At 47.6% G+C, this 15,119-nt stretch overlaps 1 protein-coding gene across 1 annotated transcript in view; it reads left to right on the top strand.

The window, feature by feature from the left end:
- LOC8036804 (ubiquitin carboxyl-terminal hydrolase 48) overlaps positions 1-15,119 on the top strand; it is a 175,417-nt gene that overhangs the window by 154,638 nt on the left and 5,660 nt on the right. The window contains exons 26-27 of the mRNA XM_040216159.3: positions 6,696-6,738; positions 8,383-8,409. Coding sequence (XP_040072093.1) covers positions 6,696-6,738; positions 8,383-8,409 — 70 coding nt within the window. The remainder of the gene's footprint in view (positions 1-6,695; positions 6,739-8,382; positions 8,410-15,119) is intronic.

Raw genomic sequence — 15,119 nt, 5'->3', positions numbered from 1 at the left:
GCGTCTGCCCTCGCTTTCTAACAGTTTCGGTTCCCATTGTTATCTTGCTGAAAGCATAAAGTTCCAAGTTCTGATCGGAACTTCATGCTTTGACAAAAAGTTTGATTGTTTACTACTTGATTAACGGTGATCCCGACGTTAAGACACAATGATTTTTCCTTGCAGTTATATAAATTCGACGAAGAAAACTAGAAGTACGTGTACGAGCCGTAGGATGCAATTAAGCAATACCAAACACATATGCCGTAAAGCGATCGTCATCTTCTAAGGCGACTTACATCTGCGGAGTATTTGGCGTGTTGTCTTCTAATTGTTTCAATTACGTTACAGGGACCACACAAAGAACAAACGACATACCTAGCTCTTCATCCGAATAGGCGCGCACAACGACTTCGACGTAACGCGATATCTTGGGCCTCTCCTCTGGCAAAGCGAACGACTCGGAAAACACTTTGCCGCGAACGGCTGCCTCGTCGTCACTCGAGCTGGAGCTAAGCTGGTATCTTCGTCACTGTTGCTGATTTCGCTGTCACTGCGCTTTATTAGACCTCCTGAAATTAACTGCAACGATGTCACCGCCGCAGTATGCTCGGGCGAGTTCGTCTCGACCAGAGGAACGAAAGCAGGCACAGCAAAAGAACCCAACCAGCAGTCGAAACAAAAAAGCCGCGAACCTCCTTCACTTTCCTGCGGGAACGTTCATAACGAAACTGATATGTTGCGAGCAGGCACGTAACCAGGGGGGAAGGGAGGGGCATGGGGCCCGGCCCCCCCCCCCCCCCCCCCCGAAATCTTCCATTTTGCTGGGACCTCCTCTCCCCCCTCCCCCTCATACAACATTTTGTCATGGGCGCCCCCCCCCCCCTCCCCCTCATACAACATTTTGTCATGGGCGCCCCCCCGCCCCTCCCCCGAAACAAAATCCTGGCTACGTGCCTGGCTGCGAGGGACTACAGATCGGTACTCCTCCGAAAAAGGCTGCGCGAAGAACTACTCCGGACCGCTCGACGCGCTCCGCCACTTTCCCGCGGATAGTTTGGAGCCGCTCGGCGAGCGCCCCACCGGCTCCAGATCTGCCATTGGCACACGGAAAGATTGCTCGTATCTCGCGAGGGGAACAAGAAACCGCTCGCCGAGCGCTCGCTATTTGCCAAAGGAAAGGGCTATTACACAGTGCGCCTGTGCGCCGAGAAACTGAGGCAGAAAAGGAAACGAGAGGGCGCGTGGACATCAGAACGCCGAGTTCTGATTGGAATGATTATTGGGTAAACAGAAAGCTAGCTGCCTTTGTCTCTCTCACACTTCGAACAGGAGCACGTTTTGAAGTCCAGATTTACGCATTTAACAGGTAACAAAAAAAAAAAAACAAGGACAAAAATGTTGGTAAACTTTCAGATAAAAATCATACTATGCACACGATTTAAAAAATAGTAAAAATAAACAAAGAAAAATGTTGGAATTAGACGATCGGCTGGAAAAACGTATTGCGTGAGACGCTCGCTGATATATTGTTAGTTTCAATATTTTTGACGCTGAGCAGGTTCATAATAATCGGAAGAGTATGTTAATATGGTGATGGCCGTAATTTGGTTCCGATAAATGGTACTTCCCTCTGTTCCATACTTCGTGTCGGATATGTATACACTTTTTCTGCTGAATTAAATTAATTTTTGAGATAGCGACTGTTGATGTTTTTCTGTTTTATACCTAGCACGTAAGCGGTGTATATACAGATCATGCAATATCATTATACGGAGTCGATTAAAAATATTTTCTGTTGGACATGTATTAATGTATATGCGAATAAAATAATGAATTATACAAGACTAGCGATATGTTAAGCCAACTCTGCTGGATAATTTGGACATAGTATAATTAATGTAATCGTCCCACGACCTGAACTCCGAGAAAAAAAAAACGCCTAGTATTTTAAATTGTGCCACTATAGTTATATTTTTAAATAATTAAATTGTATATCCGGTTATATCAACATGTTCATTTTTTTCGGGCAAAATGGGGCTTTTTCAGTCGTAATAATGTTTATTCTCAGGGTATTGCTTTTGCTTCATACGTCTACTTTTTTTGTTTGTTTTTTTAAGTGTTGTGTTTGCACATTTTATAAGTTCCGTGGCGGTATCACCAGTCCAAAATAAACTATAGTGTCGTCGGCATGTATAATAAATATGTTGTTTGGCTTATGTTTCGAAGATCGTTTGCATGCACATTGAACAAAACGGAAACCAGAATGCTTACTTGTAGAACGCCGGGCCTAACATTTTGTGTTGCGGATGAATTACCATTTATATTAACATGTTGCCTCCGGGAAGACAAATATAAATTAATAGGTAGTGACGCCAGTCCACTGGAACCATACATGTCTTACTTTCTACTCAGCAGTTCATGGTCCAGATAATCAAAGACACTCGTAAAGTCTGTAAATAATCCAGGAGTGAATTTTAAGTGCGAGCTCGGGACGAACTTGTTAAGTTATGTCTATGTGCGAATGTTTCCATTCGTAAAAGTCAAATTTCTTCGAAACTAATCATTCGAACCGGAGCTCGACGTACAGACGTCTCCGCCCGCTCTCGTCTCCCCCTCTCCCTCATTCTCTCGCCGCATAGCACCGCTGCTTGTGCAGGCCCTTCGCGTTCGAGAGAACGCATGCTCATCGCGCTGTCCACACGCTGTCGCGTCGTCGCCCGACGCCGATGGAGAGGGCTGCCGCCTGTGCACCGAGGTACTGGGTTCGCCAAGACAGTGGGGACGTCGGTTTCGACTGCGAGCACGAGTGTCCACGACGATAGATGGCGGCAGCCCCCCTCGAAATTCAAATGGAAAAGAAAACACCCGAGATGCGACAGTCCAGCCGTTCCCAACTAAAGTTCCAACCATGGACTTGTTATAATGTACGCTAGAGGTTCAAATAACGCTGTTGTCGCAAATTGAAGCAGAGAGCAAATTGACTTCCGGTAATGCATTTCTATGGGAAAAAGCGAGTGCATTTTCTTTCTGCGCTCAAGAGCAAATATTACGAATAATTTGTGCGTAATAGGTAGATTGGAACAGTTCTCAGTCACGCATGACGCGTGACTGAGAACTGTTCCAATTCTGTCCCAGTGTCAGTTACGGCGCTTTTATTTCAAGTTCATGCAGTAAAAACGGTGCTAAAACGACTTCGTACATGTATTTATGTGCGCTGTCGAACACTGTTAGCGCGAACACGGCGTAGACGCTTTTCAGCATGGGGTAAATACGTGCCAAACGAACGAAGGACATCTGGAAAACCTAAAGAGGCGGGTAGAACTACGCAGTGACGCTGGGTCAATAACTCCTTGTGCGTGCAGACGATTAAGATAAATTTAAGGCCATATAATATAGTCCGATTTATAATAAATAAGTGCCGCTTTATTCTTTCCGCTCATGAATATGTTCGAAGACGTTTGTTCTGCGTTCAAAACATCGTCCGCGCGCTCGAAAATAGTGAAACGCTAGAGAACATATTTTATTTTTTTACGTTTTGAATGCTTATAACCGCTCGTGAAGAGGCACGACTGGGTCATTGTGACAGGAAAGGTATATTAGCAGTATATAAGCAGCAGCGGAATGCTGGCAAACCTTGAACACGTTTAGATTCCTTCGATTGTTGTTTTACTCAGAATCGTTGCTCGTTTTTACACACCTGCTATGGAACAGACAGAAGTTGGGGCCTTAAATGTAGCGAAGTTTAACTTCGTTCACTGGTGAAGAAAAATACTATAACTAAAGCAATTACACTTTTACCATGTTAATCAAGGTACATAGTGTTCGGTACGACCCAGATAACAAATTTAATTCATGTTATTTTCTGGCGAAGAGACAAAATGCACGCGCGCTTTCCCATAGGATTACACAGGAAGACTGGAAAAGTAGACTGGTCGCTGTTTGCTTCAATTAGCGTCACGGAAGTCGCAGAGACACTAGCGCCAGTTGAACCTCTAGCGTACATTATAATAACTCTATGGTTCCAACTCAGAGCGAACATTAAATAAGCTACGCTTCAGAGTAACAACCAGGGTGTAAGGTAGTCAGGTGGGGAAACGAGAGCCGATTGGGCGATCTGATAGTGTTCCCGCTTCATAACACAGCACATAGATGGCGCCACGCAAAAAAGAAACCAAACATTCTCAATCATTCTCCAGGCAACGCGACTCACTGACGATTTATTTCATAAACTGTGCTTGAACCACGCAAAATTTAACCCAGCAAACAAATAATATATTTAATATAGGGGTTCTCTTTTGCCTGTAGTTCCACATCACAAGTTAAAAAAATAAGCAAAAGGGCCCGCAGCGCAAAAAAATAAAAGCGAACTGAGGAGTCAGCAGAGGCGTGCCGTAAATGCGTCGAAAACGTCGATTCCACTCCGCCTGCAGGTGTGCTCGGCGGTCTAGCTTACAAGTGTCCGCTGTTTATGTGCCAGCAAGGTAGGTTTTAGTTTGACGTGATTTGAAGCCAGCGGTACGCCGTCGCAATACACTACTGTCACAGTGCTCCCAGCCAGGCCCAGCACGACAGTCACCCGAACTCAACATCGCCCGCGTTAAATATCACCACCTCATCTCTCTCTTTTTTTTTTTTTTTTGACCGTAATTTGATTAAAGGTTTGTAACACAAAAGCAGGCCATACCTCAAGAACGTTGGTCGTCCCCAAGCGTTAAAACACAAACAAATGCCCACTTCATTTGCTACCTTCAAATTCGTCTGCTCCAAGCGCGTTCGGGAGCAGCATAAACACAACGGAAAGCAAAGAGCACGTCACACGTTTCGCAGACGACTTCGCATTGCCAGACGCTCACGCGGTTTAAGAAATGCATGAAAGTTAAGAAATGAGTTGATAAATAATCGCGTGGTAAATTCTACTTAAAATTAAAGAGTATCTCTGACGCGATGCGTTTCCTCGGAAGAGTTTCATACAAACCCAAGTCTATCGCCGGATGGATGGATGGATGAATGCGGCTGAGCCCTTCGGATCGGGCGGTAGCTTATGCCACCTAGCCATTTTGTTTTACCATTTAAGCTTAAAATATTTAAATGTGAAATCTATATTCACTCCGCACTGCAAAGAAAGTGGGGCTATAAAACCCCCTTGCCATCAGTTAATCGCTTTCTGCCACCATTCACTTAATCTTTGCTTCGCCTTCCGTATGCTGCCGCGCCATCTATCGTAAGGCGGAGGAGGCACCTGCCGAGATCTCTGAGGCCATGGCAGAAGCCGCCAGGAGGACACGATCCGGTCGCACCGCTGCGACGGGTTTCAGCGATCGTTTCCCCACCTTCCTGTTTTACACCCTGGTAACAACGCTTCAGCCATCTGGGTGCTTAAAATCATGGTTGCCAGTTATCTGAAGCTTCATCTCAAATCGTGGGAAAAGCTTTTCCGTCCTTCGGAAATGTTGAAACAGCTTGCGACAGAGCAACGCAATAGAGAGTTTTATGGAACCGTTTTTGCACATCCGATAAGGTACGAAGGGCTGTCCGGTACGAACTGCGCATGTGCGAGTCTTCTGCGGTAGCGCATGCGCAGTTCGTACCGGAGAGCCCATCGTACCGTATCGGATATGCGAACACGGTTCCCTAAAACTCCCTGACATCACCTGAGCTTCCTAACACCCTACCTAAAGCTGACGAAGTCGCACTTTTGAATTGTGACGACAGACAGTTGCGTCTGCTTTGCACTAAGCGCCAAGATGGCGGCGCCCACTAGTAGATCGAGGAACGGTGTGCCGATACTCTGAGCGCAGCTCCTTTAGTGGCTCTAGTCGCCTCCTCTCCAGCGTTTGCTCTGCTAAAGAGGAAAAGAGGTGGGAAGAGCTTCCAGTTTTAACCTGTTACCGGCTCTATCTATACTCTAAAGCCTGTCCGCTCTAAGGCCTTTAAGTTTTCGCGGAGATGTATTCCACTTGTAACGTATTTGCTCTAACCACGGAGAGCTCTCGCTCACCACCCGCTCCCGGGAGTACTGTGCCTAGATTGGAGAGGATCTTTTATACCGGTCGGTAGAGGTCACGTGGTTTATTGGCCGCGTTTGCAATACCAGGAGCGTGCAGGAGGCGAAAGCGCCGGCCGTCTGCGTGCGTTTCTGCCTTGCGAAAGCGCGCGCATGCGCACGTGCGCCATTAAACGGAAGTAGCTTTCTTGGTTTCATTTGCTCCATTCGCTCCCTGTAAGAAATCTAGGCCCCCTTCCCGCTTGTGCACTTGTGTCCGATCGCCGCGCTCCCCATATGGTTTGAGGTGGAAACTCTCTTCAATCCAGGCTCTCTACCCGAGAGTCGTGCTTGTGGCTCCATCTCCCGATAAGCGCAGCAAGCACTCGGTCGAAAGCAGACGCGTCGTCTGCGTCCGACGCGGCTCCACAATCCTTCGTCTTTGTTATTAGGGAGTTTTCGTAGATCGTTTTCGCCGTCCCGCAACGCTCTCCGCAACTCGCTGCGATACCCGGAACTCTAGGGTCAAGGGCTCAAGGCCACCGGCGCGCAGGCGCAGTAGCGGCTTCTTCGTTGCGGAGGGGGAAACGCGGTCTACGGTAACTCCCTCACATCAAATGCTTTACGTGTGTACACCGGCTTAATATTCTCAGTAATATTTTCAAGCAGGTGCGTTAGGTTCAGTACGTCTCACCTCGTGTCTTGCTTTTTTTTTTTTTTTTTTTTGCAGGTTGACGAGTCCGCGTCTGCTGACTTCGAGGACTTCATACCTGGTGAGGAGAATGTACCCCACAGTCGTCGGTTCCAACTCGTCGCTTTTGTGATTGGACGTTTCAGCCGCGGTCATTCTGCTAATATACTACGTCATACAAAAGACAATCTGCTGGCATTACCTTCGTTCGATTTAGCTGTATCTCCTGTACCGGTGCAGAAAAGCGTAGGGCCGCATACTTTCGGTATATGTATTGAGATTCGGCCGGAAGTAGACCGCCCTACACTTTTCTGTGCCGGTGCAGGTAAATCGAACGAAGCTAATGTCCGATGCGTGTATCTTCCTTGTATGCTGTAACATTGGTCAGAAGAAACTGTCTGCAGAAATGTTCAGAGCATGCAGATGTATAAAGGAAACATGTTTCGGACATGCGCCTGAGGCCGGAGATAATTCTGTCATCATGCCTGCAGCGCACAACGCATTGATAGGAACAAAACGCAAGCATTGCGTTGGATTTGAATTCTTTAAGTCCTGCAGCGTCTCATAACGAGTGCTACGCGGAGCGCAAGTTCGTCTACTTCTTCAGCGGTGACGTCGTCAGAACGCCGAGCTCTGATTGGCCCTTATTGGAAGGATAGTGGGTAGACCTCATGGGAGCGACCATTGAGGTCTACCCATTATCCTTCCAACCACAACCAGTCAGAGCTCGGCGTTCTGACGCCACCGCTGAAGAAGCAGACGAACTTGCGCTCCGCGTAGCACTTGGTCTCATTGTGAGATGCAGGCGTTTGCTGCGTGGATGCGGGTCGGGCGTCTGCTTATGATGACGCAATGAGCGGCGAGCCTTGTCTTCCGAAGCACTGACAAGGAGAGAACGGTAGGGAGGAGCTTCAGTTGTTGCGCCTAGACTTTCCTACCTTCGACGACGCTTTGGCTCCTCGTGCACCTCGAGCGCTCGCGCGCAGCCACAGCACGAGGATGGAGCGCGCGCTGGAGGCCGGCCGTTGGAAGGACACGCCCCGCCGTTCACACTTTGTCGGTGACTATAGACGATTGCAAGCTGGGCGACTGGCCGCCGCCATGTCTCTGCTCGAGCAGGCACGCCCGTGCGATTACGTGCTTGCCAAAGCTACGTTCACCCGCGCGTTGCACGCGCTTGCACGCATGGGGCACCACCAAAGCCCCTTGATAAAGGTGCTTTTACAAGTACCGCCAATCATTGTTGTGAAATTGCGCAAGACACGTGCCACGAGCGGGTGCTCCGCCGCCATTCGCTTCCAAAGGCCGCTTATTTCAGTGCAGCGCCGCCATTTGCTTCCAAGGGCCGCTCGAGACCTGAACCACGTGCGCTCGCGCATTTGGCGCTACTTGCAAAGACAAACGAAAACATATCGAGGGGCTTTAGGCACCACTTGTGGCGCCATGCTTGCAGTTGTCTATAGGAAGTATTCATTGGCGGCCATAGCTGTGTGCGTGATTGCTGAGCGCGTGCTGATGGCGAGCTTTCACGGTTCTTTTGGAACGTGCATTCCACACCATCAAGATTGCCAGTCTTAGCAACCTATTGATGTGGGCTTGTTCTGAGCATGCGCTCTAGACAGCCCCCACAAATATGGCGTCCAGTGAACACTCCTTATAGCTGGTGTTATTGACACTAGGAACAGGGAACTAACAGGTTTACTCTGACTGCTCCCTTTCCTTCCAGAGCCCGAGCCCGAGGTCGGCTTTAAAGGTGGGACTCTTGGACCTTCTTACTTTCCTTTTGGGGGGCTCATTTGTGAGGCATGGAATCGGTTACTAGAGAGCGCGCGGTCGTATAGTTCTTGGCACTAATCTTAACTTTTGGCGAACTGTAAGTAGCGGGTGACAATATTACCAGAGACACAAAGAATGTCCATCTTCGTAACAAGAAGGCTGGTTCGCGCCTTTGACTATGACCGACCACGACCGCTTGTGACATGCTTACAGCGCAGTGTTGGGAAGTACTTAAATGCTACTTCAAGCAGGCTTAGAAAACTTGTACTTCCCTTGAAGAATTTTCTGTGAGTACGTGCTTACACTCTGCTTATTATTATTATTTTTTGACTTATTTAGGAAGTTACAATTCCCGATTTGGAAGTACATTTGGTCAACTCTAAAGAAATACTGGGAGGTATATTCTACCCTCACCAGAATCGCGAGCGGACCACGCATCACTCCGTTTGTATTGGGGCGGCTTTCCGAACTCTCGCCACTTCTCCCTCGGTCAGCGAGAGGAGGTTAAAATATTGGGCGACGATCACACGACGGGACGCGTTTAGAGAGCGACAGCAGTGCTGCTTATTCGACGATGACGATCGATTGACATTGCGCCGATCGCGCGTCATATTGTGATCCGATATAATATTAAAATGGCGCTGCGTTGATTTAGCATCGGCGCGTTGTTGATGAATAAACGATTTCAAGGTCGCGATGTGTTTTCCCGCCAAATTTAGAGGGAGGAATTGAAATGGTGCATAGGTAACATGACGTCAATTTTTCCGCTAAATTTAGCGGGGAACCTGGATATTTTATGTAGGTCCCGTGACGTCCGGTCACGTGACATCAATTTTCCCACCAGATCTAGCGGGGAAACTGATTTGGTCCGTTGGTCACATGACGTCGATTTTTCCGCTAAATTTAGCGGGGATATCTGACGGCGTTTACGCTCCCGCCGTCACGAAATCGGGGAACTATCAGCTGTCGCTGTAAAATTATTAGGAGAGGAGACTCCTCTAACGAGAGGATAGTACGTCAGCCCGTAGCTAGCTTGGGCTAGCTACGGGGCTGACGTCATGCTCTCCCTTTCTCTCTCTCTGTCTTATTTGGTTTCTCTCTCTCGTGTGTGTGTCTGTCTATCGGTCTGTGTGTGCTTGTTTAATCCCCTTGGATGCAGGCCAGTGAAAGCGGCATTAAATTCAGATGTTGGTGGAACTTCATAATTTCGCACCATTGCCGAAAATAACGATTCTGTTCACTTGTCTTTATCCAATATTCGCCGCCTTTTCCGAAAAATAACCGATGCACCCCTATTCCCCCCTGGGGCAATGCATACCATTTTGAGAGGCCATGAAAGATTGTGGTAAAACTTTACTTTAGAAGTACATTGTATTTATAGTATTTTACTTCAGATACACCGGGTGCGCTTAATACTTTACTTGAAGTACATAAGCACTCATTAACTTTGTACTTAAAGTACTTCTTATGTGTACTTTACCCAATACTCTTACAGCGAGGGTATCCAGACTGGTAGCATGTAGACCGCGTAGTTCAGGAACGCTTCGATCCGGGTATGTAACTAGACCGAGGTGTCTGCACCATTTACGAATTCAAGTCTACGCACTCTACGAGACGTGGTCGCTTATGTCACATCGTTCGAATTATTTCGAGCTTACGATGAAAGAATGATGCGTCATAAATGAGAAAATATACTCAGATTAGAAGTGCTCCAGAGCTATACATGCCTCGCACCTACGCCACAGGATGACGTCGAACACCGGTATCCACCATGCTGGTGGGTGACTCGACGGCCCTTCGCAGCGAGAGCGGCGGTAAACTGCGCCGCGCTCGGCTGTAGCAATTACTACGTATCCAGGTGATCCTTTCGTCGGCATGCCCCGCGATACAGAGTAGCCGTCAAGTTAAAGAAAGTACGAGCGGCAGGAAAAAGATGCGGCCGCGGATTACCGAGTTTGCGGGACGCATTTCATAGCGGCGAGCGACGGCACTTTTCTACCGTTGTTTACGTTCTCGCACGCCTTTGCATCGGCTTTTACCCGTTCGTGGTGTAGATGCCCTTTGCCTTTCGTTACATAACGCCGTTTCCACGCTTCGAGCGCACCTTCGGGGCTCCCGGCCGAGTACGGGCGAGTGTCGCGCCGCGAGCCCGGCCAGACGGCGATTGGTCGGCGGCGGCCCCCGTGTGCAAGCTCACCGAGACGCCGCTGCCGGGGCATCGGTTTGTGCCGTCCGCATAGACGGTAACCTTTGCAAGGAGCGAAAGTATAAATGCGGGCGAGCCGGTTAGGACACGTCATAATATAATCCCTGAGGCAATGAGAGTTGTCTTGCGCGTTATTTTATTTATTCTTGTATCAGAGTTTAGATTATGACGGTAACCTTGTGTTGTTTACCAGTACTTTGTAAAATCGTGACAATTTTTCTACAAGCGATTCTTAGAGCAGCTCGTCAAACTTAACAGCGCGCAACTAAGCTCCTTTTATTTTATTTTTTTGCGAAACGACAGCTTTTTGCTTTGCATATCGAAACTTTTTGCTCGTAGCGCAATCGCACCAACGCCGTAAAATTCCGTAAGTACTGGCTGAACGTTGTCATCGTAAGCTTGCTCTTTTTTTTTCCGTGTTCACATCTAAGAAAACTTTGAGGAAAATATTGTGGATGCCAGCGCATGTCCGGGCAGTTAGGTGCATCCTACGCCTTGGTAAGCGCATCCGCCCGGTGTGAAATCCACCACCAGCATGGCGCAGGGCCCGGTCCTTCCCTAGCGTGACGTCAGGTGCAAGGCATGTATACACGGCTGATGGCGCCAGTGTGTAATCACGATTTAAGTATAGTTTATTCACAACGCGGCCGTAACGCTAGTCACAGTCAAATCCATGTGTGGGAGCCAGTCTCGAGGGCAAGGAATATCGCACCGTGACTCGGTTTAGTCACGATAGCGTACGCCTCCATCGACCAATCCTGGCCGATATATCGCTAGTTACTGTAGTGCCACGCGTCCGCCCGGTTATCCCGCGAAAGGCTGCGGTATTCGTAACTGCTATGTATACGCGTATAGTACTTCGTTTCAGCACGAGTCCGGGCGCAGTCAAAAGCTAAAAATATACGAATACTGAAACACTCACTAAAACCGCAAGTTATGCTGCGTCTCCCGCGCTGGATGGGTTTAACAGTTGAGAGCGTCTGCTTTCGGGTCCGCTCCATTGGCCTTATCGGGTCGTGTGTCCAATCTGCTCGGACTTAAAATGAAACGAAGTATAGTTAGGACCCGTTTCATAAATCGGGTGCTCCACCTGAGAGATGGAAGCGTTCAGAATATCGGATAACAGCTGCACCATGAGAGGCGCACTTTGATATGCCGTTCTGCTTGAAAGTGAATATTCCGAAAAGTGATGGGCTCGTCAGCTCGACGGCCGTTGCACACCGCACTATGGAATATTTTCGGTTTTGTGAGAAGATGGCGAAATTTTGCGAGACTCTGTATGCTTGTGTGCGGTGCGTTTGAACGTACAAACGAGAGCGCGTGGCTTAAGGAAGGTATCGCCGAAATCTTGCGACCAGAGCCTTTCGACACAGAAAGTTCGGCTATTCATTCGGGTTGCCGGCATGTAAGCGAACGCCATTCACGGAACGGCGCGGGGATCGGACGTGTTTTTGCGAACCCGCATCTGCTGGCCTACCAGAAACCGCGAACTATCCCCTGGCGGTGGTGGCGAACAAAACGTGCAAAACCTATATCGGATTACTCGTTTTAACGTCATGATGCGAAAAAGCGCAAATGATTGGGAAAAGAAGGGGACAGGACAGAGCGCTTCCTTACAACTGGGGTGTATTGAAAGAAATAGAAAAGGACAAAAAGGAAGTGAGGGAATCGACTGATAAAGAAGAACCATCGAAAAGAAGAAAACGAAAAAGAAAGAATAAGAAAAGGATAGGAAAATAAACGCGTTGAAAGCATTTTTTCAGGAAAAGAAAAATTAAATGGAACATCATCAAATTGAAATGTAGGTGTTGAGACAACTTGTGTGAATCGAATGTGAAATGTGAAAAGTCAGTTATACTTGGAACAATTCACATGAATTTTCACAACACCTACATTTCAATTTGATGATGTTCCTTTTAATTTTTTTTTCTTAAAAAAAAGCTTTCAATGCGTTTATTTTTTATTTATTTTTTATCCTTTTTTTTTTCTTTCTTCTTTTCGATGATTCTTCTTTATCGTTCATGATTCCCTCACTTCCTTTTTGTCCTTTTCTACTTCTTTCAATACGCGGCAGTTGTAAGGATGCGCTCTGTCCTGACCCCTTCTTCTCTTCCTAATCATTTGCGCTTTTTCACATCATGTTTAACCAACTAGTTTATTTTACTACATTTTAACGTCGCTGGTGTTGAAAGTTACAACGTTTAGTGACTGAAAAGCGGCTTACGTGGTGGTCGATCGCGTGATTTTTATTTTTATCATTTTTGTATTTGCTGGTACTCACAAAGCTCTTCTTTTTTTTTCTCTCTCTCTCTCTTTTTTTAAAAAAAGCGTTTAATCACAAAAATATTTTTTTTTTTTAAATGCGGTGGCGCCGATTCTCTGGTTGCGCCTGACCAAACTATCGCTCTTCCAGCTCTGATCTCGCCTACGTACGGTGCTTAGATTTCTGTGATATCGCCGCTAATAGACTGAGAGTAAAACGTAACTTCGAGTTTTAAAGCGCGGAATGCTTTTCAGCGAAAGCCCCTACACTCGGAAATGTGTCCGTCCGTGCAGAACGTTCTTCGTGCAAATGTTCTCCGTTTAGAACGGTCCCCCTTCAGGTTCCTCCGTTCAAAACGTTCTCCGATGTCGGCGACCGCGACGCAGCTCGTGTTTCCAGCGTGGCTACACGTGCAGCCAAAGCACTTCTCAAAGCTGCCGGCTCTTGCGTGTGCTAGGTTTACCTTCACCTTCAAATCTTGACTGTACTTATCAATCGATCAATGTTTGTTTTTTTTTTTTTAGAAAGATATAATAGTTAAGGGAAAAAGCTGCAGCAAGTGTAACAAGACGAGGCCCCATGGTGGTTTCCATTTGCCTACCTCACAGGGCACTGTGCGCCCGCAGCAAAGTTATCCATCGTCAACCCCGAGCTGGAAATTCCCTCCGCTCAAGACGGGAAGCGGAACGATTAGCCCGGGGTTTTCGAGACGGTATCTCGGCGTACCCGTAGCTCGTCGAGATAGACTCCTCACTCGTTCGTGGGAACGGGTGTGCGTCTTTGGGCAGGACCAGTTCCCACGCCGCCCCCTCCTCCTTCCGGAGAGCTCCTTCCTCCTCGGATGGGGCCGCGCTCCCTTTCGCCGGCGGTCACGACCCCTGCCGCTGACCCGGTCTCGGGAGCGCAGCCACCGACGACGACGGGGGCACGCGTTCGAACTCTTTTTTGGGGTGTCTGGGCCGCCGAAGGACCGTGGTCCGTCTCGCGTCGCGTTCTACGCCGTACTTCCGGCTTCCAGCGGGTATAGTGTGTTAAATAAAACTTTGGTTGGGGCTAGTTGGTTCATATTGATTAAAAGGTTAAAAGGCGCGAACAAACAGGACGAAAAAAGAGACGTACGACACGGACAGGCGCCAACTTCCAACTGATTTATTGAAACACGAATCATCGTCAAACTCGATCCCAATCGCCTAAACACATGCAACCGATAAAAATTCCTATCGCCCATTACACACATCCTTCAAGAAACACAATTTCTTTGGTTAACAGATAAAGAGATGGCATTCTTACGCATCTGTCAGCCGCTTCGTGTATACAGAAAGCTTCGATTAGTTCTCTTTCCATTTTTTCATTCCCTTTCTTGATAAACCTTGTGCGCTCAGCACTGCAAACGATGTGGGTGCGAACCTTTGTTTGAGCGCGCAAGGTTTATCAAGAAAGGGAATGAAAAAATGGAAAGAGAACTAATCGAAGCTTTCTGTATACACGAAGCGCCTGACAGATGCGTAAGAATGCCATCTCTTTATCTGTTAACCAAAGAAATTGTGTTTCTTGAAGGATGTGTGTAATGAGCGATAGGAATTTTTATCGGTTGCATGTGTTTAGGCGATTGGGATCGAGTTTGACGATGATTCGTGTTTCAATAAATCAGTTGGAAGTTGGCGCCTGTCCGTGTCCTACGTGTCTCTTTTTTCGTCCTGTTTGTTCGCGCCTTTTAACCTTTTAATCGAATGCGTTAAAACGCGGAACGCCGCTGTCCGGCGTTTGGAGACTCCAGAGTCTAGACGCTCTAAGCACCCCAACAAACCCGGAATCAAGATCGTGCGTAGCTTATTTTCTCGTTAAAAGCGTGTTCAAAGATCGCGACACGCCCTTTTTGGGAAGAAATTTCTTGCGAGTGAAGTGGTCGACGAAGGACACTTGTCGGCAAGTTGCAAGCGATGGCTTCACCCACGGAGAAGAAGAGGAGTCTTATCCGAACGTGAACCTATGAGACTCTCTTCAAAACGAGTTATATTAAAATCATTCGGAATCTGCGCGTATTGTAGGGCTTTCATTGGGCGACACAGTGTAGTCCGCGAGCAAAAAAGAGTCCGCATGTTTTTCTTTTGCCCTGAGATGAACAGGCGGTTTTGTAATATAGGACTTGGTACATGTGGGAACTAACACTTTGAAAACAATTTAAGATCAAAAACGTCGTTTTTCAAAAATGACTTCA

The sequence above is a fragment of the Ixodes scapularis genome, unplaced genomic scaffold (genome assembly GCF_016920785.2).
Source record: "Ixodes scapularis isolate PalLabHiFi unplaced genomic scaffold, ASM1692078v2 PGA_scaffold1__304_contigs__length_218370807, whole genome shotgun sequence".
Classification (NCBI taxonomy): domain Eukaryota; kingdom Metazoa; phylum Arthropoda; class Arachnida; order Ixodida; family Ixodidae; genus Ixodes; species Ixodes scapularis.
This window is presented reverse-complemented; position numbering and strand designations above follow the sequence as displayed.